Here is a 27,474-nt window from a genome sequence, read left to right as displayed (position 1 = left end):
GAATGAGAGAGAAGTTTGAGGACAATAGTCTTGCTCTGTAACCTGTCCCCGCAGGCTTTTTTGTCCCACTGGTCTGTGGATCTTCCCAGTATTGCTGGAAAGGTTACTTCTTACTGTGAGACCTGTCAGGGTCATACTTGTAGTAAGATCAGCAGATTAAAACTGCTTCCCAGCAGTGGTTTGTCTTCCTCTTTCCTGGATTTGAGCTTGTGAAAGTAACCGGGGATGTGTTTCTAGAATGAGGACACTAAAAAACTCTGGCTGTGGAGAATGTATGGACTACGGACACTTTGTTCACCACACAATCAGTGCCTCAGTTCTGATATGGGATGGAGACCCCACATAGCACTGAATTGCTCTTTTTTATAACGATCATTTTTTTGGTTCAATTTAACCAATAACATAGCAAGCGTGGAGGTTCTGGATTGGTTGTTTTTTTTTGCTAATTACATGGATGTCTTGAGCTCCTTGAGTAGGCGTTCTTTTTCTATTGTCACAATGATTTGATTCTAAAGCAAAGGATGATCAGCCTAGCTCTGTGCTCAGGCACGAAGGTTGAAGGCACTGGAAAAGGTTGAGCTGTCAGGAAAATGCACATCTTAAAAAGATATGTAGGAGATGTCTTGCACTCTGAAAATCATAATTTCTGGTTTCCATGCCCGGAATTCAGCCCCCAGGGTTGGTTTGAACTGTGTGGAAACGAAGGACAGCTGTGCCCCTCATAAAGTCAGTATCTGTGAAATGCTGCCACGTGCCGTTGTCTAATCCTGACCTGTGACTTCAGAGAGGAAGGGTGGTTTTGTGGTTAAGGCACAAGACCTCCAGCTCTGGGAGCTTGCGGTTCTGCTGGAGGCTTCCTTACGTGAAGTAGGGAGGACCTTTCTCCCTGCCCAATGTGGGAAATCAGATTTCTGCTCGTTTCATGTGGATGGGGACCCTCTCCTGCTTTACAGTGCCTGAGCTGGAGCTAGGCAGTACAAAAGCATTTCAGCCCCACTGGGCCTGCTGGCGTTAGATGTAATGGGTGTAGTTTATAAGCAAAGCCTCTGTTTATGTTCTCTGATGTTCTGTTGTTGCTTCCTTGGGGTTAGGACTTAAACTGTAAAAGCAGTCTACAAGGAGGACAAGCTACCTCAGTATTTCTTCTGGAGATGTTCATCCCACCACTGAATCAGTGACATGGTTTGCATCGGATCTGACTGTCCTTTGAGTGTGGTTGCTCACTCAGACCTCAGGTTCATCCCCATATTTGTGCTGGGGCTTGTCTTGGTTGCTGGGACCTGAGGTTTCAACCAGGAGGCTGTACCCTGTCGTGGTGGTGAGGGGAGCCTGCAGGACTGTGGCTCCCCTGGTTTTCTGTTGAAGATGAGGAGGAGAGGGAAGGAGGGGCTGCACATCCGTGTCAGCAGAAGTATGTGGAGAGATTTCTCTCCGATGTGCTGTCCGGATGCTGCAGCTGTGTTGCTCTGCGCCAGCCAGCTTGCAATAGCTGACCGTACTGTTGCTCTTGGTCAGTCTTGAGTGTGAGAGAAGATGCCCGAGTTAAGTCATGTTTGAGTTGAGATATTTTGCCTCACGTTTTTTGAGGAACTTGATAGTGCGTCTGAGCTTTTATGGCAGGAAAATGCTGCAGCAGTAGGCCTCTGGTTGTAAAATGTGTTCTTCCACTCCAAATGTTTGCATTATTAGGTAATCTTGGTATTAGCCTTCAAAAGACCCGCTTGTTTCTTTTGTTTTCTATTTTTGGAGGAGTTCTTTTAACTAACACTCTTGTATTTCCTTAGGCCCTAGTGGGCAAGCAGTCTTGGAGGATAATGGTGTTTTCAAGAGGAAACCTCTATTAACTCTTGTCTTTTTGAAGTATCCAGGGCAGGAATTTAGACTGATTGCAGTGCTTCGTGCTCTTCTGTGGTTTCATGTGCAAATCATTATGCATGCCTCCATGATTGAGGCGGATTGCATAAGACACTGAGCCACAAGTGCTGGAAGCAGGACCAGAGCTGGGGTGGGGGAAGAAAATGCATGGTAAGAAAGGCTGGCTCTTTGCTTAGGGCACTGCAGCAGGACGGTGGTGGTGGTATTTAGTCCCTTGGTCTGGCAGAGCTTCCATGTGTGGTCTGAGGCAGACAAGAGAGAGTAATGACCAGTGATCACGGGTTGTGTGACCAGCTGGCTGGAGGCCAAGCATTGTCCCACAAGCAGTTTTGGTAACTCTACGTTCTGTTCCCTTTGTGTTTTCCTCCAGATTGTGATGAAAACTCCTTCAGACGTTTGTAGGAGTTGCCTTGGAAGGCGGCTTCGATTTTCAGCAAATTCTAGTGCTGAGCAAGTCTGAATATGCTCAGCATGACAGAAAAGCAGGGGAGAAATGCCCTGTTAATGCTGGGCTGGTTAATTACAGCCATGGAAGACGGCAGGCTCTTTCTTAACTCCCATCATGATTACGGACAAGCCAGCAGGAATCCCCCTGTAGTTCAGGTTCCTGCGATTACCTGTAGAATATGTCCCTGACCAAGAAAATCCTGTTTCTGTATGGCAAAATAAAAAACCCAAACCAAGCCTACAAACAAAAAGCCTTGGCAAACCCAAAAGCAAAACGAGACAACAGAAAAGTAGGAGAACTATAGCTTGTGTAGTTTTGTGGGGGTTTTTTGGTTTGGTTTTTTTTTTTTTAAGGTGTGTGGCCCTTTAAGAGGAGCTTGGGAAATATTTCAAAGGGGGGACAGATTTAATGAAAAAGCTTGCAAACATCTGATCTCTGCATGCCAGCGTGCCTTCAGCCAGTTTACCCCTTTGCCCATCCGAGTTTCCGAACCGTGGATGATCGCACCAAAAAAACCCCAAGCTGCAGAAAGTGTTTAGGGAGTCCAGCGCATTTAGGAAATGACCAAGGAATCGGTGTGTGTGTGGCCGGGGGGGGGTGTGGGTGGGAATTTTTCCTCCGTTTGCGGTGAAGCTGTGTGCTCTAGCCTCTGCTGGAAAGAAAAAGGAGGTTTTTATGCGATTGCGGGAGCCGGCTCTTTCCCCAGCCTTTGCCCGGGCTGGGAGAAGGGATGGGGGCCGGTTTTGGTGACCGGGGTGTAGTGGGGCATTTGCATGGCGTGGCCAAAACCAGTATATTGCCGGCTGTTTCTGATGGTGGTGGGGGCGGGGGAAGGGGAGAGAGGAGTGCGAGGGAGGAACTCTCGTCCCAGAGTAACCTTCCGCCTCGCCTCAGCAGAGGGGGGTGATTTTTTTTTTTTTTTTTTTTTTTTTTTCCCCTCGTGGAACAAAAAGGCGAGAGGGAATTTGTAACTGGATCTGTGGAGGAGGGAGCAGTGACCGACAGTAACCCCGCGGAGCGCGCGGCTCCTGCCCCGCCCCGCCTGCGCTGCCAGACACACAGTGACACCCCCCCCCCCCCCGCCCCCCCCAAACCTTGCACACACACCCACACCCCCCCCTCCAGCCTTGCACACCCCCCCGGCTTTGCGCACACACACACACACACACACACACCCAGCCTTACACACACAAACAGGAAAGAGGGGTGGAAAAAAAATAAAATACGTTCCGATACAGCTGTTCCCTACAGGAGGGGGAAAGGTACGGACTCTTGGGGGGGCTCCCGTGCATTGCTCTCCCTCTAGAGCTCGTTGTTTCCCACTGTTTGCCTTGGGCTGCGGCATCCTGTCTTCCTAGAGGGAGAGAAAGCAGGGTGACGCCCAGCTGGTTGACTTGGCTGAGCCTGGAAATCTTCAGCCTGGTAAATCCAACAGAACTTGCCCTCTCGGCTCCTCCTGGCATAGCTGCTTTCCTCATTGCTGCTCATTTAAGCTTAGTAAAGGTAGAGTTGTCCTCTCTTTAAAAACAAAACAAAAAAAAGCAACAACAAACCAAACAAAACAACCCAAAACAGCGTGAAGGTCAGTTGCTTAAGCTTAAGCAGGTTTGTGAACTTTATTAGTGTGGATGGACTGTAATTTCCAGATGGTTCCCCTCTGCTGTGACGGAGATGTAAATTTGTTTTAAAATCAAGAGCTGAAACACCAATGGCTTCAGAAGGTGAAGTTTTTGGGAAAGAAAATGGAGTTAAAAAGCATTTGCAGAAATTTTGCCGTGTGGTTAAGATTGCTTCCTAGATCTGTGTGTGATTCTGTTTCCTACCTGTGTGTCTGCATGTGTCAGACTTTGAAACTTATGGTAGAGTACATCTACTGTTAACGTAATTAAATACAAGGTAGTAAATCCCTTAGCGGTCCATGCACCAGCCCAGTCGTGTGTTTGGTTACAACGCAGGGATTAAGCGAAGCTGAATCTTTGTGCAAGGCTACTGCTGCAGGTTTCACCCCAGATTAGGGGAGCAGTTTGGTGCGCCTTGCTGCTTCGGCATATGTGCAAATTGAGCTGAAATAATGGTGTTAAAGGGAGGTGTTTTTAAAAGTGTTTAATTATTTTTTTTCTTGAGATCAAGACTTCACGGATCGACATCTCTGAAAGCTGCCAAGTTTCAGAGCGCTTTACCAGCAGCTCCTCTTTTCCCTTTGTGCTATGGTTTGTGTAATTCCCTCTTCCCCGTTTGTCAGCTTTGCTTTTCCTGTTCAGGGCTCTCACATGAGTTTCCTTTTGGCTTTGCCCTGAGCAGAATGTTGCTTGTTTTGTTGCTTTGCAGACTTGAAACTTCGGGATTTCCTGGTTGACAACGAGACGTTCTCAGACTTCCTCCACCATAATGTGTCCATGCCATCATCTGCAGTAGAGGAGCTACTGGATGCAGAGGTCAACCTCCAGCAGGTAAAGAGCACTTTCAGCCATAAATATAATGCTTGTCGATTGTTTGTTTAACCGTAGTGCCAAGATCGACAGTGCAGGACCCCTCTGTGCTAGGTGTTGTACAAACACAGAGGAAAATTTAATCCCTGCTTCTGTGTTCCCCCTCAATTCACTGTCTTATTTGGTTGGAAGCTGTAAAAGGATGCTGAGACCCACATGCAAGTGGTTTGGTCTGCATAAGAAAATAGCCTAGTACCCTAAATGGAATTTCTTCTTTCCTGTTTTTGGTTTGTTTTTTTTTTTTTTTTTACCCAAGTAAAACATTAATTGGGTTGCTAGTGCTGTTCCAACTATTTTACTTTGATTAGAAATAAAAATGGGGTGATTGTTTGATCACTCGGCGTGGAGTGAAGTAGGGTTTCTTTGTGTTGCTCTGCCTTAGAAGGATGCATGCTTTTCAGCTTGCAGCCAGCTCTTCAAGACAGATAGTAAACTTGTGTATTACGTAGTTACAAGAGAGTTCTGATCTCAAATGAAACTCCTGAGTCCTTCCATGATTGCCTTCATAAACATAGGGAGCGGTGACAGTGGGCTGGAGCCCCTGTCTTGGGATGGCTGTCTGCCATGGTCAAGCTCAGAACGCTTTTTTTGCTAGGCTGGATGTCCACCAGCATCCTTTCTAATGCAGAAGTCAGAACTGGTTGCTTCAGACGTCAAAGGAAGACCTGTGGTTCTCTTCAGGCAGTGCAAAAGGAGGAGGAAATCCATTCTGCTTCTCAACTCTAGATCAGATCTTTTCTTTGAAGTAGACTTGATTAATAGTCCTTTCAGACTTCATTTTTGTGTGCTTACAGATGCTGTCCCCTTCACATACATTGTCTCATTCTTCAGCGAATTCTGTCAAGCCATCTGTTTTAGTGCAGTTTGATAATAAATCCTGCAAGTTATGTCCTACTAAAACAAGTAAAGTGGGGAAAAACATTCTTACCCACTTCAGACTGCAAGTTTTACTTTACTTGAAACTAACTTGCCTGAAATTCATGCTGGATTAAAACAGAATTGTGCTATGGATGGTTCTGCAAGGATAACTAGAAGGCTTCAGCAGCAACAACATAGTCATTCTCCCTAAGCTGATGGAAAGGCAGAAAGATTTTCTGGGGTGAAAATGTCTCTCTGACCTTATGTTGTGTAGCTGACGTATTATCAGTTGTATGTGGCAAAGCCAGTGGAAGAGAAGAAAAGTTTAGTTTTTATCTACATACTGTGTCTGAAGGGTGGTGAAGGGGTAATCAGTTGGCTAGTTCTTGCCTGAATGCTTTGTTCTTGTTTGTGGAATTCTTGTGCTGATTCTGCCAGGACACTGGGAGTGGTGGTGTTTATTCTTAATAGCAGTTTGTGCTCTGGGATGTCAGGAAGAGCTGATACAAGCAACAGGGCAGTAAGCTGCAGAGGAGGGCAGTGGCCCACCAAATCTTTCTTTGAGAACTTTTCTAATACAGATAATAACCGACAGGCAGAGCTCTCTCTTTCCGCTGGATGACTTCATCTGGCTCACAAGATGGACCCCTTTGATTTTGCTGGAGATGTGGGGTGGAGATCTGACCTCACTACTGAGCTGCATAGTGACTGCAGTATTCATAGGCAATAGTTGTTTGGTCCCTGACTGTTTGAGTGGGTCACAGCTTCATTCACAAGGCCACGTAGAAGGGCCTATTCAGAGTATGTAAACCTCCCACAGCAAGTACAGCCTTCTCCTGGAGTCTGTTAGTGTCCTGCGGTTGTTCAACAAGCCCAGAAGTTGCGATTTGCAAGTAAGGAACTGAAATCACGTGGGACTGTTTTTCACTGGTGTTACTGCAGTGACAGTACTCCAGCATGTCAAGCAGGGTCGTGTATCCAGCATACTGAACATAAAAACGGCCAAAGCCTTGTCTTGATGGGCACGTTGCTTCCTGGGGCAGAGTGGCTCAACCTTGTGTTTCTTTTGTAGTGGCAGGTGTGCTCAGGGGTTTGGAAGGAGCCTGGATGAGCAGTGGGCAGGCAGCTGTCTAATCAAGTCTCGTATGCTGTCAGTGTCCAGGTGTGGCCAGACAGCTGTAATTGTAGCTTGAATGGCAGGAGTAGGTCCTACCCTGTGAAAAGCTGCAGGGGAACAGCAGGGTCCTGGGCCAGGGCTGCAGTGTGACACGTTGAATGGCAGCGAGGAGTAAAAAACAATGACCAGGGCATACACTGCCTGGAACAAATCTCCCTTGTTTTGTACAGCAGGGGACAGTCCCAGGAGAGAATGATGTGACCCGTGAGCACAAAACAGTCACCTCTGACTGCTTTCAGACATGAGCCTGGCATTTTGAGTGCTCTTAGGAGACTTAACCAGTTACTTAGAGTAGTTTTCTATTTGCCTGTTGAAGACACTGTGGCTTCAGGTGACTTGAAATGGTTGCAGAGAATTGGCTTGGTGTGATTGGGTGTTTTAGTTTGGGCGGGTGGGCAGGTCATGTGCTATGGACCTCACTGTGTTTGGAAGGAGTAGCTTTCCTCCAAAAGAATTTAAAATCTAAGTGGAAAAGGTAGACAGACACAGGGGATGGTGGAAGGATTGTTCACCTTCCCTTTTTTTGAATGAGCACCAAGGCACTGGAAGACACTGTTTTTCTGTATGCCCACACAGGGAAGCTGCTTTAAGACTGATCCCAGGTCTCCTGAGTGTCATTCCAGTGTGACAAGAATTTTCCCTTTTCAGCATGGCTGCAATGGTGGTAGTACCTCTGCTGGCAAAAAAAATCACCCAAACTTTCTCAAAAGGCCAGCCTTTTTGATGCGAGAGCTATCTGATTTATTCAGCTGAGTGTGCAGCATGGAAACATCCTATTTTTGGAACATGGATGCAGACTAAAGTTAAAGGTTTGCACAAGTGTTGCATTATAAATCTCTTCCCTCTCCTGTCAGTTCTATCTGCTTGTTTTCTGAACATAGAGCACTTTTTATCCCCAGATTGTTGATGCCCTTTTGGCTTTGAAAGACCAGAAAACTTTCAGACTTACCAGCATGATTCAGTAACTGTTAACTCTTCTGCGATGTAGATCAGTCCTCTTAAGCTGTTGCTGGAAGTTGGGCAATGCACACTGGGCATTACAAAAGACCATAAAGAAGAAATGAATTGTACAGCTGTTGTTACCTGTGTGTTTACAATAAAATTGTTCCCTCTGTCTAGCCCCAAGGCAAACAAAAAACTCTTTCCAACAGAAAACTCTGGATTTTCCTTGTGTTTATCACCTTTATGAGGTGTGCCTCTGTTTGACATGTACCTGTTCCTTGTTCAGCAAACCAAACTCCTGCAACTGACCTTATTGAAAGAAACCAGGTCATCAGGTTTGAAAGGGACTGGTGATAATTCAGTGGGATTTTTTGCATTTATTTCATTAATAATGTGGTTGCTTGTGGATTAGGAAACATTATTGACAAGCAAACTCTCACCTTAAGTAAAATACTCCCATGAAAGACTTGAGGATCTCATCTCTCGTTTGTTGCAGCCAGTAAGGTAATTTTTTTTTTTTCCACTGATACGTTATCTGCCCCAAAACACTGCAAAACGTTTCTCTCGGCAGTTAGTAAAGAGATACTTCAGAGCTAAGGGAGGTGATCCTGATCCAGAACAGTGGAGAAAATGTGGCTGGCGGATACAGCTAAGGAGTTTGGGACATAGGTCTCTTGCCCTTCACATACATTTGCCAGACTTGTGTCTGGTCACAAGCCCTGTTTTGTCTCTGTGGCTCAGTTCCCAGAAGACTGAAGATTAGGCAATGCACGTACCCTTGGTTGGAGGAAATGGCTGCTGTGGAGGACAGGATCTCTGCTGCTCTGTGTGTCTTTGTGGAGAAGTGGAGAGACCTGCCTCCCCCATGTACTTAGCAGGGAAACATGTTTTTCTTGGAACTGAGTTGTGTGTGGCTCAGGGCTGCGCAACCTGTAGAGAAGAATGCCCTCTTACCTCTCTCTGGAAATGTAATGAATGGTTAGTTTTGTCTAGGTGAGAACCAATTTTTTGCTATGAATCTTACACAAAGGGAGACTTACATCTTTCCCCGCTTTTTCAGGTCATTGTGTCTGGTTACCGAATGCGACTGCGAGATCTCTGCAATAGCTCAACACTGTCTGAATTTCTTACAATCCATAATCAGACGGCGGCCATGGACTCTGAAGTCTTTATTTGCACCTTGCCAAAGGAAAAACTCCATGCAGCTGAGCAAACCTTCCGTGCTAACCTGAATCCTTTGAAGCCTCTTCAGGTGAGTCCACTGGTCCCACCTGTGAGAGGTTATTGTTGACACAGTGACATTTTCCAGGGCTTTCGGTCTAGGAACTAATCCCTGCACTTCCAGAGTGAACTGTTCATTGGCAGTAAGAAAGAAGAAAGATGGTCTTTATCACTGGAGCATGAACAACGTTGCTTCTTCCTGCCATTCTTACCCTTCCTGTTGCACTGTGGTACTTGTGGAGCATGAATGTGTGTGGTCTGCAGTTCAATTTGTCAAGAGTAAAATATTTATGCTGCATAGTTACAAACAGGTTCTTGGTTGTCCCAGTGTTTTGGTCAGATGATGTGTCTTGGCTGGAATGAGCCCAGGTGTTAGACCAGCCTGTGCTGAGTGCTAAAACCATCACCCTCTGTCTTTACGATGGGGCTACCGAGTGCAGAAGTTTTCAGCCAGTGGCGAGCCACCACCTTTGAGCAGAATTTAATTTATATAAAGACGAGTCAAACTTTAAAGCCCTGTTTCAAAGGTTGATCAACCAGTTTTGGGGCAAAAATTCACTGAACATCAGGAAAATACATTATTTAGGGGGTGATTGGAAAGTGGAGCAGATGTAGCTGTTTATCTAGGAAACCCCAGTGATGCTTTGTTATAGGTCCTCAGTATTTGGTAAAATAAAAAAGTTTGAGGAAGTTAGTGCTGCAAATATCAGTATAGAGAAGAAGGGACCACAGAACCCACTCTGCTACCCACTAAAACAAACACTCTATTGTTTGCTGTGGAAGAAATAAACGCTTGGTCTGTGTGAGTTTCTAGATTGATGAGACTTTCAGGACTGAAAGTCATGTACCATTTGCTTGGTTTTGTCCCCAGCCAGAGAGGGTCATTATCGAGTACTGAAATCATATTACTCTTCTTCACAGTACATAGTGGTCAGTTACTTCTTTCCACAGCTCGTCTTCTGTTTTCCATGTGTACTCCATCTACATTTTTTTCTTTCCTGCTGGAAGAGTGAGATAATCGTGACCATTAAAAGATGAGGTAATGACACTAAAATTGTCCCTATAACACAGATGGGCTGTTTGAAGAGGTATGGCTGTGAGTGGTTTCTCATGTTGAATTAGATGTATATGTGTGCATTTACTTTAAATCATTCAGAGATGACTTTGGTGTCCGAAGGTGATGGAAATAGCCAGCTATAGTACAACTCAGTATTGGTCTTTGGGCCCTTTGCAGACTCAGTCTTTCTCATTTATGGAAGTCTCTACAACATAGCTGACAGAAGCAGGTACTGAGTTGTATCTGTGTAGTTACATCTGTATTGTTTGTTAGTGAAAGAAAGCAGTCATAAACCACTCTGTGCCACTTGGCAACAGCAAAGTTGATTAAGACATTATGTGCAATTTTGAAGGATTTCTGAGAAACTGGCTCATGATCTTGGCTTCAAAGGAAAAAAAATCTTGAGTCTGGAAGCCAGCAGACCTAAACCTGCCGTGTGTTATACACTGTCTTGTAAAGGTCTGCAGTTTTCCTCAGAAAAATATCACAGCCTGCCCTCTAGTTTAGCTGCTGTAATGCATCAGTGAGGGAAATAAATACCAACTGGCTTCAATGTGGCCAGGCGAAATGAATAAATTAACTCTAGAATCACAACCAACACGTTTGAAACTTAGTGTCTTTAAAGACTAAGAAGTGCCTTGACCTGCAGTAACGTCTGTGAACAAAGAGGGAACTTTTTGTTCCTGAACAAAGGAGGCTTTTGACATAAAAGGCACTGTAGGTCAAATCTTGGACATGCACATTGAAGATAGCGTGCACCATATCTACTGTAGAGCCTGTAAACCAATGCCAACAATTTGCCCAGAGTTTTGTTTTTATTATATTTTTTTTTTGTTTAGTCGCCTTGATGTACTTTACAGCATGGCATTTCAGTAAGTAAAAGTAAGGGCCAAATCAAATGCAGGTACAACAGGAATTCAGAGGCAGGTTTTTGGGTCATTTAATGGGACCTGGGCTCCAGTGGTTGCAGAATTTCTGTGATTTATGGAGAGGCAGCATGTTAATATGATTAGGTCAATGCAATTGGGGTGAAAAGGACTTGCAGCTGTGTGCAGGAACTGTGCAAATTCAACACCAAGGGCTTGAATAGTAAAACTGGAGTTTTTGCCACTCAAGTATCTGGCCAGTAAAGTGGCTACAGTTTCTTGAACCATTTTAATCCAGAAAACTCAGGCCAGCATCCACCTGCTTGTTCCTGCCCCTCTACTTTGCCGTTTGTTTTTCCCTCTGCAAGACGATGCAGTAAATTACATCACAGAATTGACCGAGATTAAAAGCAATTGACCTGATTGTGCACTTACACAAACGTTTGTGCTGAAGCACGAAGAAGGGGAGGGTGCAAGATGGAGAACCCTGTGGTCAGGGTGTGCGTGTGTGTGGGCTGAGATCCTGATATTAACACCTGCTTCTGCTGGCTTAAAGTGTGTGTGCCTTTGCAGCCTGAAGGGAAACTATAAGTGTTCTAGGTAACTCACAACAAAACAGTAGTTATTAGCAAATTATGTACAGAGTACATTTTTAAAAAGGAAACTGAAGTGCGCGCATGGTTAAATGCTCTAAATGTCACAGCACTGTAAAGGAAGTTTATTTTAAAAAGAAAGGCAAAAAGTAAACTTTTCTTTACATACCTGCTCATCAGTTCTATCTAGAAGAGCTTGAAGGTTGCCCACAGTGTAATGGTACAGTTAAGACAAAGAAGGACTTCTAATTATAATTTTCTACTAGGATTTCTAGCTCTGCCACTGATCCTTTGTATGACTTCAATTTAGCCTGCTCTGTAGGATGAGAAAACAGAGCCAAGCACATAGAGGCATGGTAGGGACGTTAAAGTGTGTCTCCTTTTTTATGTAAGAACCTATTCGGGGTGGGCTGTTCAGATCAAAACCCAGCAGAATATCTGGGAGTGATCAGAGGGTGCCGAGGCAGAGGATCAGATCTCCTTCTTGACCGAGTATTCACTCCACTAGAAGCAAAAAGTGGTTAAAAAAGTCAAATTCCCTTTTCCAGGACCCATGTCTTCATCCATTCTGTGAAGCCATTTGGCCAACAATAAGTACTGTGGGGCACAGGACACCTTGTATAAGACCCTTGTGGACGCATTTTTAGTTTTTGAGGTTTGCCTTGCACTGGGTGTAGTCAGTGAGACTGTGAGGTAGGAGAAGGTAGTTTGAGGACAACAGTGAAACAGTATCTCTAATTGCACGCACACAAATTTCCTTTTTGTCTTTCTCCCTGTGCTAGGCCACCATTTGTCCTATGGAACAAATGTCTGTGAAGGGTTACAGGCAATCCTGGCAATGGCAGTAAGCCAGAGGTGTCTGACTGAACTGGTGTTGTGATGGGTGGTGGCTGTCTTGTATCATAAAAGTATCTGCGGTGCAGCTTTTCCCTTTGCAAATCTCCCCCAGTTTGAAAATTAAATGACGAAGATTGAAAGTTAAATGACGAAGACAATTCAGATTGGTCTTGTGACATTTAATCTCTGCAGTGCTGCCTAAGAAGGGCTTTCCCACACTCACTTCCAGCGTTGTTGGTCTGTAATAGCCATAAATATGTTGTGACTTATGTACTACAGTGGTCCTTGAAGGAGTGTGGGCGAGCACGTGAAAATCCAATTGTTTTTTTTTCCCTTTGTAATATGGGTGGTATTTTGTCATATGGTTAGCATGAACTAAGCATTGAATAATAAATGCATTCCACTTGACAAATGGCTTTAGAAAAGGTCTCTTAATGTAAATAAATGCTGCAACTGAACTTGTGGCTTTTCTTGCTCTTTTGGGAGTGTTTTCAGTCAAGCACAATGATACTGTGCTTTTAAGCAGCTGTACTTTGGGACTTCCAGGAAACAAACGCAGAAGTTTAAAGCATGTGATTTTTCTGCAAAGTTCAGGGTAATATTTCTGCTAAGATCAGTATAAAGTTGTAGGAACTATTTCAAAGCAAACATGGCAGAGAGGTCTCTTTAAGCAGAAACAGTTAGCTGTGTGATGCAGACAGTGACTGAATTTTGCTATGACCTCCCAACACTTCAAACACGTGCATTCTCCTGCATGTTGAAGAAACAGAGTTGTCCATCCCTTCTAGCAGAAGCTGACAGGTGGACTTATTCACGGCTTGTCTTGACTGTGCAGTCAATTCCAGTCATCTCTATTAAGTCTATTTTGAGTCTTATAGCATGCACGTAAAAGCAGACGGAGTCCACTCAGTGCAATCTGTACCTCAAGAGTGTTATGATGTTGGCTGCCCCAAAAGAGAAGCCTAGATGAAGGCATGACTTGGAAGCTGCTAACACAGTAATTGTACAGGGCAGCTCTGTTCAAAACCTGCTAGAACTTTGTCACTCCACAGTATCCCTAGAAAACGCAGGTGATGTTTTTGCATTTCCCTGGACATCTTCCCTGCACTTAGCATTTCCCTGGAAAATGAATCACAATGAGCCCTGCCCCGCTTCTCCCCCCACAATGTAGTGCAGACACCTGCTAAAGACACCCTTACAGTGGGGACCGATCTTACTGAAGCTGCCATGAATCTAGAGGGCTCTTATGAATGTAACGAACTACTTAATAAGCCACTGCAAAGAGTTTTTTTCCAGGGAAATTCATTATATGCTCGCCTGCACAGAGAAGACTGGCCACTTGACTGTTTTTTGTCATTGTCTCTGGACATATAACTTGTCAGAGGCTCCCTGAGTGGTCTTTAGGGTGCAAAGGGTGGTGGTAAAGAAAGCAAAATTCCCTCCATAGCAATGGCGTCATTGCAGGTTCTGGTGAGAAATGATCTTGGAGTGCTGTGAATCTGTTAGGGAGGAAAGGTGAGGGTGGTAGGGTGTGAAATGATAGGTGTATTCCCCTCACAGTTCAGGGTAAGGTTTGCAAGCTCCTTGAATCACCTAGGGCTTGTACGCTGCGTCAGACCACAGTCCTGTTCAGCTCCATGTCCCCCAAGTGCTAGTCAGCAATGGCCCATAATGGAGGCATGTGAAAGAATGCAGCCATAAGGCAAGTATACAGTAACATGTCCTCAGTGTAATGTCCTGCTTTTCAGTAGCTTGCAACTCAGACTTTCTCATCTAGTGCCGTGATCTTGGTGTTTCATAGCATTTGGTAAGCTTTTCTTCTTTAATGAATTCTTCTAAGCCTTTCTCAAATCCACGTTAACTTTTGGTACCTTCAGCATCACATAATACATACTGAATTTCTCCATTTTGACCAAGTTGTGCATGCAGTAGCTCCTTTGGTTTGTTTTAAACTGATCTTTTCACTGGAAGCCCTGTAGCTCTTTATGATGAGGTGCAGGGAGCAATCGTCCCCTGTTCCCATTATTCATCCCACTTGTAATTCTACAGAGCTCTCTCATAACCTCTATTTGTCATTACAGGTCCCATTGGAAGAACTGTTGTCTAGTGTTCTTCCTTCAGAAGCCATTCTTCTCTTGAATCGTACTTGAGGCCTTTTTCTTGTACTCTGTTCCTTCAGAGATGTAGGACCCAAAATTGCATGTAGTACTTGAGAACACTGGATTTATATTGGTCTTGATCTATCTTATCATTGTAATTCTAAGATATCTCTTTCTGAGTGGCAGTAGCTAATTCAGAGCCATTGAAGGTTATCTTAAGGTAGAACTGTCTGTTCCCTATGCGCTTTACTTTGCAGCACTGAATTGTATCTGGCACTTTGTAACTGTGTCAGCATGAGGCCTTTCACTAATCCTTTGCAATTGGCTTTTGACTTTTCACTGGTCTGAACCAATTAGTATCATCAGAAAACTCTTCCTTATCCACCTTGTCCCTGAATTGCCTTTGAGTACAGTGAACAACACAAATCTGTAAAGCTTGGAGAGGTATATGGAGCTGAACACGTTCCATATGCTGTTATGCGTGAACCTAGGATTTTCTACCTCATCTTGTTGCTAAAGTGGTAGTGCAGCTATGTAGCTTTGATATTTGCTGATTATATTTCTTTAAATATGTCGTGGAGGTGGGGAGTATATGTGTGCCTGTGGCAAGTTTTAATTGCTTCTCTTGATGTGTTTTGATTTATCCAAACCTTAAGAACTGCGTTTAGTGGTGATGTGGACTCCATAGAGGTTAGAGGGAACCTCCCTGAATTTGCAACTGCCTTTGGAGCAGCCACTAACTGTGGACTCAGAAAAGTTAGCTGGGTCTTAAATGCCCCAGCAGATCAGTGGAACAGTGCCTGTTTACACCTGCTGGCACTGGCCAGGTCTTACCACCCTGCAGCAAATCACAAGAATAAGTGAAAGCCTCCAGACTTTGCTTCCAGAAATTACTCCATGAAAGATGTGAAAATTAAAAGCTTCACCCCAAAAGATGTGTGCTGAAATCAAGGGCCTTGGCTATTCCTCTGCGTGTCACAATGCTGTAACTTTAGCACGCTTTCAAATGCTGCAATGTGTAGTTGCTAACATGAAATCTTAGGAAATTATTTTAATCCTCATTCCCTTGAAAGAAGGGTTGTGTCCAGTGTTGCCCACGTGCACAGAAGGGAAAAACAATGCCACAAACCAAAACCCAGACCCACCAGTTACATGTAGAGCAGCTGGAAACAAGGAGTTGTCTTTGGTGCAACTCCCTGCTAAAGCAAATAGTTTTCTAGAAGCTTTGCCTTCCACTTCTGGAAACCTGTTAGTCTTTCTCCTGTGATGGGGGGGAGTGTCAGCTGTTTCATGGAAGCTGGTTGTTTTAAAATATGCCCTTGGTTTAAATAAAAAATGTCAAGGCCTAATGTGAGGACTTGATTGATGAAGATGATGTACACTGCAACAGGAGTTCTCTGAATCTGAGCTGGTATCTGTGGAGTCCCATTAAAAGCTTGTGTCTACCAACTGGTCTTCTCCTCCCTTATGTAGACTTTGCAACCCCTTCTTGGCACTGACTTGCAGGATTTCAAGTCTACCCACATGCTGTCCTGCAGACTCTGCTTGTATTGTGTGACCTGGAATGCAAGCCATCCTTTGCACTGGAAGTGTACGTGCATGCATTTAGCACTTCATTTGGGTGGTTCTGGTTACTTGCATCTGTGTACCTAAGCTGTGAGGAAGAAAAGGGGTGACCCCATTGCAATTGGGCAGTGCTGAAGCCCATGGTATTTTAAGCTCAGGGGTGCGTAGGAAGCCAGCTCTGTCTTCCCCATCAAGCACTTTGCCATGTGAACAGTCCTTACTACTCGTCTTCACAAGAATGTTTACAAGTTTAATTTCTTTGTTTGTGCCTTGCAGTAACTTCTAATTTCCTTTTTTTTCCCTGTTCTTGCAGAGACGATTTTCTTTCAATTCCTCCTTGCGGGATCTGTCCGAAACTGTGGAAACTTTGAAAGAGAGCATTGGGAATCTTGTTAAAGAGGTAAGGAGTGCCTTGATGTCAGGAGAATGCATCACCATGGTTGCTGCCTTAGCCTGCAGTTGAGTACAAGAAGCACGAGTCTGCTTGGTGCAACTCAAAGTCAGATCCTCGGCTTGTTTTGAAACTTCCCCCACGTCCTACAGCCCTTCCCCTGTGTCAGTAGTGGCAGCATGCACTCTTTAACCCCTTGGCACTTCACGTTACAAACACCATAGGAGTTTATCAGATGTGTGGCTAGACTGGATCCTCGTTGGAGGAACATGAATTCATATTCTGCGGGGTTTGCCTTCTCAGCAGTGGCACAACTGTTGGGCTTGCAATACGTAACGCTGCCTAGCAGTGCCTTAAAAACTGCATATGGGGGTTTGCTTCCGTTCTAGTTTTACCACTCAGTTGCTAACCGCGTCAGGGTTGTTACTTGGTTGTATCTAGTAGTCTCTGGGTGTGGTGAGGCTGTGTGGAAGAGATGTTGTGGCTGTCCTAATCTAAGTAGCTGTAGGTCCTAATCTGAGTAGCTGTAGGCTACCGTTTGCTCGTTTGCTCTTTGTCTAACTAGCTTTTGGGGGCAGAGATTGTTTTCCGGTCCTTGTGGGGGACTCAGTGCAATGGCATCACGACACTGGCTGAGAGAGGCTCTGGCAAAATATAAATAGCGATTTGCAGAGGCTGGGTGATATTGTAGAGACTGCAAGTATTTGTTTTTGCAGGTGAAACAATGGATTAAGAAAAAAACCCTGCGTGCCTAGGATGAGTCAAAAGTCCAAAACTGGGGAAAGGATTTTGAGCCAAAAACGTATCTTAGTTGCTTTTTGTCTGGCTCTGACTTTGAGGTACTGCTACTATGCAAAAACACGCTCTCCCTGCAGCAGAAATCACAACCATCTAAACTAAACAATGCCTCTGCCACCGCCGCCTCCTCCTCCCCTTTGCTAGTCTTCCGTCTTTGCATCAGCGCAAGAAGAGCTGAGCGCCGTGAACGGCAGTAACCTCTGAGAGCACGCACAAGAGCGGGTCACTTCGGGTTAGCGCAAGCTCCACTCCCACGGAGGGACGGCTGCCGGGAGCCAGCGCCGTGCCAGCCAACAATTCCTGGCGTGCCTTCCCTCCCCGAGTCCCATAACCTGCTGCCGGGTCCCATTTACAGTGAAATTAAGACGATTCCAGGATCAGCTTCAGTTAAAGACCGTGGCAGAGCTCTTGCTGCTAACAGGGAGGCTGCCCTTCAGAGTTTGATTACAGCTGTTTCCCGTTACGTCACTTAAGCTTGCCTTTTTTTTTCTTGTCTGGGATAAAAATAATTGAAACCATGTGATATTCAGTTTGCTGATGTGGCCGAAAATGTCCCAGGGTAATGTGCCTTTTGCTTGGCAGCTGTTTTGGGTAGGACTACCTTTTATTCTGCCCTATTGCTGTGCAAACAAAGGCAGCTTTTTCCTCTGCGTACAGCGTGAGCTGCTCCAGATGGCTTGACCGAAAGTTACTTATTGTCTGGCAGGCTGATTTCTGTGTGAAAAGGAGGGACTTGCTGCCTCGTTTCGAAGGGCAGCAGCTTGAAGGGGTGGAGAGAACTATTGTTTGTGCCATGTCTAGGAGCCTTTCTAGCAAGGAATTTTAATTAGAGAATGGTCTGAACAAAATATTTGTCTTGGAGTACAGGGATTGATTGCATCTGTGTCCCTGGGCTCTTTAAATCAACCTAGGAGGGCAGATGAAACACCAAGAGCAAGGGCAACTCTTAAGAAACACTTAGAGAACCAGGTCTGGTGTTTGGAAGAAGAGACAGTTCAGTAACCCTTCGCATGTGAGATACTTGCTTCCAGTGGGGTGAGCAGAGCAGCTCTGCATGTCAGTTGTAAAGTTGCTGGTGCCAAAGATGAAACAAAGCTTCTTGCTCAAGCCTGTTTTAAAATTATGTGTAAAAATGTATTTGCTAATGCAATCCCTCTGGAAGGTGGTTAACACCTCATACAGTCATGGGAATTAGTTGCACATCCTAATTGTGTACCTTTGCTCATGGTAGGGAATTTGTGATACTTCAGCTAAAGCAGTTGACTTTTTGGTACCTTAGGTAAAACAGCTGATTTTTCTTCAGCAGAAGCTCCCCAAGGGAAGGGTCCCTTTGAATTGAATACTCAAACTATCACACCTGAAATGCAGCCTTGGCATTTTGGGTGAGGAATCATCAAATCCAGACATCCACGTGAGCATATCTAACAGACCAAATCTGCTGTGTGACCTTTTTTTTTTTATTCGTGTCCCATGATACTAGTGTCCTCTCGGTCACCCTGAACCTGTGGAGCCAGATTGAGTGGCACTGGGGTACAGACAAAGGCAGCAGTGACTAGTGAGGAAATGAAAGTACACTTGAAGCAGTCACTCTGGACACATGTACCGAATCCCCAGGCTTTAGCTGTTCTCACAGCTGTCTTCCATCATATCAATGTGTCGTGTGTTTTCAGGCAGCTAAAAATAGAGGCTCCTTGTGTATGTGACACACATAGTAGCTGTTGTTTAGCATCAAGAATTTTTGTCCAGATGTTAGTACATCTAAAGCACGCACGGTGCTACAGATGAACACAAAGGGTTGGGTTTGCCTCCCAGTGTAAGGCCAGAGATTCTGGGTGTGCTTTCCTTGGGTAAATTTGGATTGAATTGTTCCAGCACACCATCTTGCTTTCTGCATTGTTGATGGTTGGCTTTGCCAGCTGTCCTAGACTTTGATTGTCTGCATTTTATTTAAACAAAGGTGACAAAATCAATACACGGTAAGCAAAACTGGCAGATGGTCTTTGACGGACTCTGTTATTGTCTCTGAAAACAGGGCAGTTAGGCCACAGCATCTAAAGTTGTTTCTGAGATGCAGCTGATGAGCAGTTACAAATAGGTGTCTCACAGCTCTGTGTGCCCTTATTAGTGCATGTTGCTGTTCTGGGCAGCACAGCAAAACCATCCAAGTTAACGTTACCTTATATTTCAGTAGCAGTCAAGAAATCAGATCAAATGCTAAAAAAGATTTAAAAAGGGATGGAGAACCAGCTGTAAGATGTTACCATGACACTATATAAAACTGTAGATTGCCCTCCTCTTTGATACAGAATACAGATCTAGGCCCTTTCTCTGCACAAAAAGGGATAGCAGAACGGGAAAAAGCTCAGAGAAGGGCAGTTGGGACATTGGGAAGTGGAATGACTTTCTCACAAGGAACAAGGGAGTAGGCTGGGACGTGGCAGCTTGGAAAAGAAATGGTTGGGGATATGGTAGAGGTCTATAGAGTTGAGTGCCCCCCCCCCCAAAAGAGATAGGAATTGAATGTTCACTGTCTCTTTCAGTACAAAAAACATGGCACCAAATGGAGCTAACCATAACCAAGTTAAGGAGAAGGGAGAGGAGGTTGGATGTTAAATACTTGTGGATGTTCAAAACTGCAGGAGTTTACTGTGGAAGAAATTCATTGAGGGTTAGGAAACAGAAGTTCCCTGAGCTGAAAATAAATGGAAGCTGGAAGGTTACCTGTGGGAAGTACCCTACATTTTTGCCCTTGCCTTATTTTTTGCAAACATCCACTTATTGTCACCATCACAGAGGTTACTGAGATAACAGACTTCTAGGTTGCATGGACACACCTCTGCTGATGTTCTTACATCTCCAGACGGGGAGTCCGAGCGCAATGCTTGAGTGTAGTGTGAAACCAGTGCTTGCGGAGGTGCGTTGCTTTTTCTGTTGCGGTGAGCTTGGCCGTGCCTCTTGACTACGGCAACATTAATGCAGTGGGTGTCTCGGGCTGAGTGCCTGGTACTTTTGTTCATGACATATTGCAGGTAGATGCTTGTGCTGGGTACCAATCCTCCTGGCCGGTTCTGCATTGTCACCTTGGGCCTGGTGTCAGGCTTGCTGGGCAGGAGAAGGCTCCTTGATGTGGCTGGCTACGTGCACAGCTTGTGCTGCTCAGGCTACAGCTGGGCTTGTTTCAAGGGTTTTCTGGGAATGCTGTTGACAACAGGGCAGTGAGGTGCTGGGGCAGGGACAAGCAATACGTACCTAGGAGGTCAAACAGCCTGCCTGCTGTAAATCGGTGGAGGCTTGCTGACCTTGGTAGAATTGTGCCAGGTGATACTGCCGGGGCCTTCAGTTCATACGGTCTGTGTCCCATGAGCTGCACTCACTTTATGTTGTTCCTTACTCCCTCTTCTGACTCAGTGCACCCACCCTACCCGGCATGAGGGGGCTACACTGGAATGTGAGCTGTGGTGCAACCGGGAGGACAAGCAGTGTAGCTTCCATGTGAGAGGGCAAGGAGGGCAGGAACCACCTACAGCACCGGAGGAGAAAACTTAAGAGTAAAGAGCTTGGCAAGGGCACATTCCTTGTGCGTACACATAAGAGACTTCTCTCTACGTTGTCCCACTGTCATGGGAGTAAATATGCTTTCCCTGGTCTTCACTGCTGATGTTGTGTTCAAGGGGATTCTCATCTGTTCAAAAAGAGATGTGTCATTTGAAGGAAAGTGGCAAGATCTTCTTTCACTAATCCTGTTCCTATCCCTGCTTCCACTCTCTTCTCCTACCTCCCCTTCCAGTTGCTAAGCATGAAGAGCTGGAGCGACATGAGGCAAGAGGTGATGTTCCTGAACAACGTGAATGCCTCAAACTCCTCTACACAGATCTACCAGGCTGTGTCGCGCATTGTGTGCGGCCATCCTGAAGGTGGAGGACTCAAAATTAAATCCCTCAACTGGTATGAGGATAACAATTACAAAGCACTATTTGGAGGCAACAGCACTGAAGACGATGTAACTAATTTCTATGATAACTCCACAAGTAAGTGTAACCGTAGCGTGGCCTAAGTCCCATCTACTTGATGGTTGTCATCGCTAGTGTTTCGCAAACTTCCACAGATGAAACCAGGTGGTCCTAAGGGAGAGCATACCTTCCGCTGTTTCAGAAAGGTATGCACATGCCACCTCCTGCCCAGGCCCTTAAGGCCAGTGAGGATATCACTGTGCAAGGGATTGGAAGGGCCTTCTGTAGAGTCCACAGAAGTCTGTGCAGTGGACCCTCCTTCCCGGGGAGAGGGAGCACAGTCATGTGCAGCCTTTGGAAATCTGGGCTTTTCTGGACAAACTTTGCTCACGCCATGCAGCGGGGTTGTGGGAGCAGTACAGGACTAGCAGTGTGGCTCTGAGAGGAAGCTGGAGGCTACCTGGGTGCTCCATGCTTGCTGGGGAGACTGTGGAGGCTTGGACTGAAGGGGGCTTTTTGTGGAGCTTTGCAGTAGAGAAGGGGTTTTCTTGTCTGACAAACGCTGTGCTTTCAGCTGTGATTGTCCTTTAAAGCCCACACAAGTTGGGCATATGCCTTCTGCAGTTGTCACCGTGCTGTTCAGCCACTCACCCTTGTCCTCTCCTCCTCAGCACCCTACTGCAATGAGCTGATGAAGAACCTGGAATCCAGCCCGCTTTCCAGGATTATCTGGAGGGCTTTGAAACCGTTGCTGATTGGGAAGATCTTGTACACTCCAGACACACCAGCTGTAAGGAAGGTCATGACTGAGGTAACTCTAGCCCTATCCTCTGATATGTAGGATGAGGTATGTCCTCTGGCTGGGCAGCTTAGCTGCTCTGTGTTAAATTGGGCCCAAACACAAGCCTAGAAAGGACTGTCTGCAAAGCACAGCCTCCCTGGTCTCTCACCTCCCATGCCTTTGCTGTTGAAGGCTCAAGGAGAAAAGGCCAGGCTGAACTCTTTTTCTAGACTTGGCTGGAAGTGGCACCTGGTGGTGCCTTTTGATTATCCACAGGCTTTGCATCTCTGATGTGGGATATGGGAGTGGGGAAGACCTTGATAAGCCTTCGGGTGTCCTTCCTCTTCTCCACTGCAAGCTGGTCAATGGATTCTTAATCATTTCCGATTGTGGTTTACCTAATGTGCTCTCTAATTCCCCAAGCTCCCTCAGCAAGACTCTTCCAGCACGTGGGGAGGGGCTGCCTCTGTGTGCCCTTCATCTCCAAGGCAGAGTCATTCGCCGCCCAGCCTTGAAAGGCAGCGCTCAGCCACAGGCATCCACAATCCCTGTTGTTGTTCTTCTCCAAGTGCACTTGATTTTCCCTACTCTGGTCCTTGCAGAAGCTGAGCTGCTGTTTGAATATAAGCAACACTCAGTACTTCACTTGACAGGTCAATGCACCCTCTTAGCACGCAGTGGATCGCTGCCAGTTTTTGGAAATAACCTTCCTCTCCTCTTTGCCGACAGGTGAACAGGACATTCCAGGAGCTGGGTGTGTTTCGTGACCTCGGGGGGATGTGGGAGGAGATAAGCCCGAAGATTTGGACGTTTATGGAAAGTAGTCAGGAAATGGATCTCATTCGGGTCAGTATGCTGTCCTTGCCAGAGCGACCACAGTTGTCTTCTGCAATAAGTGATGAAATATTTATTTTAGATGGTGCTTCAGTGCTGAGCTGGGCAGCTAAATAGAATGGATGAGACCCACTCTTGAAAACATGTGATTGTTCCGATCTTGCATTAAACTTGGCATCACCTCCTTCATGTAACAACCTGCTGCAAACAGGAGCAATGCATGTTTAACACTAGTTTTTAATCTGCCCCTGTGGGCAAATGGGCTGTTTCTTCCACAGTGTTGCCCTAATGCGGTATGAATATCTGGCTTGGGGTTTTTTTGTAAACTGGGAGCCTGCGGGGTTGCTGACATGTTCAGCTCCCTGTGTTGTGCACTTTTTCACAACAGTGCTCTCGTGATAGCAGCAAAATGAGTGGTCATATGTCTAGATCAGATCCTGGAAGGTGTAAGGTGGCATTGGGCCCCATTGGGTACAGTAGGAATTGAGTGGTTATCATGCTAGAGCTGAACCTAGATGCCTGGCAGTAATCTGGCACAAATCTTGTTTAAAAAAAAAAAACAAACCAAAACCAACCAAACAAAAAAAACTCCAATTAAAAAACCCAACCAAACAAAAAAAACCCACCCCAAAACAACACAAGTTAATTTGGAGTTGGATGGTGTGCTTAATTTAGTAATACCTGGGAGAAAAGCAAACATCACTCTGTGGCTGATTGCTTCATAATGTACCATGAAGAAGGGGCTCGGAGTCTTGTTTGGATTTGACATGCTTTCTGCTAGCCTGTTGGCTCCATGGAGCTTTGTGCCAGCTGTTAGACCTGCATTGCTGGGGCATCATCTGCTTAAGTGGCTGTCCTGGTTTGAGGCTTAGTTCACTGTTACTTCCCTCAGGTGCAATTCTGAGGGGTGGGTCTCTGCATCCCGTGCTGATGTCTTTGGCAGCACAGTGATGTAAAACTGGGATCACGCAACAGAGAAACAGTTGTAGAGTAGTTTTTCCTGTTGTGTCTGCAAGGCAGCAGGTTGGGTGTCATAGTGCAGACCTTCCCAGGTCTTTTAAGCCTTGAAGTTCCTTCCTTGTTTACCCCAATGTAATGCTGTGCTGTATAGTCTCTGACCTGCTCTGTTGTCAACATGACATACTAGAGGGTCAGAGACATCATTTTCATCACTCCTGTGCCTCTGTTGGCTTTGTGAGTTAATTCTGTAGATGTTGGCATCAGGGAGGTGAGAATCAGGGCCACCAACTCTAAACTGAACCATTCGCAGAGAGTGCAGACAGAAAGTCAAGGTTTGGATATTGGCTTGTTGTTGTGTCCTTTGAAAACTAAATGTTGCTGCATTATTTTTTTTTTAGTTTTTTTTTTTTAAATGAGCACTGGGCTTTTCTGGTTTTGTATTTTATGCTTCTTGTTAACCCTGATGACTAGGGTGGTTAGTTCTCTTCCTCTCTATGAAGGAGAGGAAAGTGCTTTGCTTGCCTATCTTGGCATTTCCAGCTTGATGGTAATGCAGCTGCTAACTTCATGGAGGGACAACATGTGGCCCTGGAGTTACAGAGCTTTAGTGTTGCTGCTTAATGTGATGAGGCTGAGCCCCTTCCCTGCAAGCATGGCACCCTTCCTGCCGGGGATGGTGGTACCAACCACCAACTCCACCAACCACCAACTTCCAACCTTGGAAGACCAAATGCGAGGAGAGCGCACTGTAGATGATCCCCGTTTGCTTGGATTTCCTTTTTGCGTGTTCTCCTTTACCAGCTTGGCCTATTCTGTTTTCCCAGTTCATGATGCTGTTTTTGTAACTGTGTGACCCTTACTTTATGGTTTGCTGGTAACAGCAGAACGTGGGGAAGCTCCTCACCTCTCCGCTTCATTCTGCGTTCTGGCAGAAAGTCCATTTCCTGTTTTTATTGGTCAGGATTTTTACAGTTTTCTCTCATGTGTAGGCTTTTTTTTTTTATCCTCTACTTCACTTCAACTGTTTCCTTTACAATTAACGCACCTCTCCTGCCTGCCTTTATGTTTTCTGCCCAGAGGACTGGTTTCTGCTTCAATGCCAGGTCCTTCTACCTGGACTGCGCGTGTGTGGGTTGTTGTGCATACACATAGTGGGGCAATAGCGTATCCTCAGAAATCTAGCAGTTAAAACAGGTGAAGAAAGCACTGTTCCAGATAGGAGAACAGAGAGGCAGGACATCATGGCTGTACAGGGCTGCTTCAGCCATCCCTGATGGCACAATAGCAAAATATATAAGAAAAGCCACCTGGCCTCTAGCGCTGGTATTTCTGCTCAGCACTGTGACGGTTCGGTCTCCAGCCATTCTACAGCCCCTCTCCATGCCAGCTGGGAGCGGAGGTTTGTTCGGGAGGGGTGGGTCTGCGAGGCGCAGAGCTACGCGTGGCTCTCTGCTGCCCTCTCCATGGGAGAAGGGTGGCAGGACATGGTGGCAGCCAGCCAGCCTGCAAAGATAACACCGATGGTGTATCTGAACTGAGGGAGGCACATCCTTTGCAATGGGAGGGTCAGAGGAAGGCACCCGCCATGCTGATCTTCTCAGTATGGCAGAGGCATCTCCAAAAAACTTTTAAAAAAGGCCTTTTCCCCAGTAGTGCTTGCTTTCGTGGTGAGACAGGAGATCTAATATTGATTCTCAACAACTATTTCTCCTTTGAAAATAAAATACCTGCAGACGCTGCTGAAAGGCAAGGCTCTATGGGACCTGCACTTGCCATCTTCCAACTGGACAGTGGAGGATGTTGCCCGTTTCCTGTCAAACCACCAGGAGGACTTTGAGACAGCAAACGGCTCAGTGTATACCTGGGTGGATGCCTTCAATGAGACAGACCGGGCTATCCAGACCATCTCCCGCTTCATGGAGGTGAGATCCTGCTAGTGTGGGCACAGAGCTGGGGGAGGGCAGCAGCTTGGTCTCCACTCATGTGGTGGGGTGTTCCTGGAAAGGGAAGATAGATGTTCTATCAGTCTATTTTCTGTAAACAACCAGGCTTTAGTAGGGCTGAGTGCACTGCATGTTAGAAAATATCATTTATTCAGGTGCCTAAATATAGATGTAAGAACCTAACTGTAGGCCTTGTTCTCGTAGCTCTCACTTTGGCCATTGCATGTGGTTTCCCACCCTGCTGTTACTGGGGGACTCAGAGCTGCTGCTTGCTTCGGCAGTGTAACAGCTCATATTTCGATCTGGGGTTTTAGCTGGGGACTGCAGTGAAGCTAGCAGCTGCTTTAAGCTGAGGAATACATAGGAAATAATGAAATTGGTTCTACTTGTTACTTGGTCATCTTGGCAGATGAGTGAAAACAGAAATGGGCCTTGGCCTGTCAGGGGCTTGGCCCAAAGGCTTCGGGTCTCTACACTGATTTTTAAAGCTTTGAATCAGACATAGTTTATTTATAACAGAGGAAATAAGACTGTCTATGGAAATGGATACCTGGATGAGATCCTGTAGCTAGAACTGCAATGCTACCTAAGCTCTTGTGCAGAAAATACTTTTGCTGGTGTATTTCTCAGTGATATGTTTGACTGGCAGGTCAAAGCAGGAAAAAACGACATCTCTAGCAACTTGCTGGGCTACCATGAGTCATTGCAAAGCATCCAGTGCTGTCATGTTTTCTTGGGCTTGGCATTACCATTGCAGAGTTCTCCTTTTTTTTCCCTCCCAAATGTCACAAAGTACATTCTGGTTTGGTAACTTACCACATAAACACTTTGAAATCTGCCCTTGTCTAGTGTGTCAACTTGGATAAACTGGAGCCTGTGGCCACAGAAGTTCGGCTTATAAACAAGTCCTTGGAGCTTCTGGATGAAAGGAGGTTCTGGGCTGGCATAGTCTTCACTGAAATAGCTCCTAACAGTGTAGAGCTCCCTCAACATGTGAAATACAAGATACGCATGGACATTGATAACGTGGAAAGGACAAACAAGATCAAGGATGGGTGAGTCCTGACATCTGCCTTAGAAACAATTTGTTATGGGGGATGTGGTGATGAGAATTGCTAATGGAAAGGTCTTGCTCCCTCGGTGCAGGTACTGGGATCCTGGTCCCCGTGCTGACCCCTTTGAGGACATGCGCTATGTTTGGGGAGGCTTTGCCTACCTGCAGGATGTGGTGGAACAGGCCATCATCAGGGTGCAGACAGGCTCAGAGAAGAAGACAGGAGTTTATGTGCAGCAGATGCCCTACCCATGTTATGTGGATGACATGTATGTATGCAGGCTGCTTCAAAAGCTCCTGGGATGATTGTGGTGTGGGAGGCATGGGCTTTTGTCACTCCTCAGGCATGGTTTATGTCCCTCCTATCAGTGGGGGAGCAATTTCCTTAGTGTTCTAATCCCTGGAATTAGGGCACCTGCATGGAGGATTTGGAATATGTAATGACTTGCATAGTCCTTCCCAGGAGAAGGAATGTCTGTACAGGACGTTCGCATACAGAGTACATTCCTGACATGTGACCATATCCCCAAACCTGATACAGGCAAAAATAGCACTGGGAAAAAAAGCAGAGACCTAGGCAGAGGAGAGTGGAAAGAGGACAGTTGAGAGCAGTCACCAGGAGAGACAGGTCTTGCACCCGCTCTTCCACTGAGGGACAGTTGCAACTCCACTCCCATTCCGCACTGGTGATGTGCTCTAGACCCATCAGCCTCACCTCATGGTGATCCTGTGTCA

At 45.8% G+C, this 27,474-nt stretch overlaps 1 protein-coding gene across 2 annotated transcripts in view; it reads left to right on the top strand.

Annotated features, from left to right (window-relative positions):
- ABCA1 (ATP binding cassette subfamily A member 1) overlaps positions 1-27,474 on the top strand; it is a 100,193-nt gene that overhangs the window by 42,331 nt on the left and 30,388 nt on the right. For both annotated transcript variants that reach the window (XM_074569115.1, XM_074569116.1), the window contains exons 6-14: positions 4,652-4,773; positions 8,850-9,041; positions 16,342-16,428; positions 21,005-21,245; positions 21,839-21,978; positions 22,678-22,794; positions 25,476-25,664; positions 26,535-26,740; positions 26,832-27,008. In XM_074569115.1, coding sequence (XP_074425216.1) covers positions 4,652-4,773; positions 8,850-9,041; positions 16,342-16,428; positions 21,005-21,245; positions 21,839-21,978; positions 22,678-22,794; positions 25,476-25,664; positions 26,535-26,740; positions 26,832-27,008 — 1,471 coding nt within the window. The remainder of the gene's footprint in view (positions 1-4,651; positions 4,774-8,849; positions 9,042-16,341; positions 16,429-21,004; positions 21,246-21,838; positions 21,979-22,677; positions 22,795-25,475; positions 25,665-26,534; positions 26,741-26,831; positions 27,009-27,474) is intronic.

This window comes from Larus michahellis, chromosome Z (assembly GCF_964199755.1).
Source record: "Larus michahellis chromosome Z, bLarMic1.1, whole genome shotgun sequence".
In the NCBI taxonomy this organism is placed as follows: domain Eukaryota; kingdom Metazoa; phylum Chordata; class Aves; order Charadriiformes; family Laridae; genus Larus; species Larus michahellis.
Note: the sequence above shows the minus strand (reverse complement) of the source record. Positions and strands in the feature narration are given on the sequence as shown.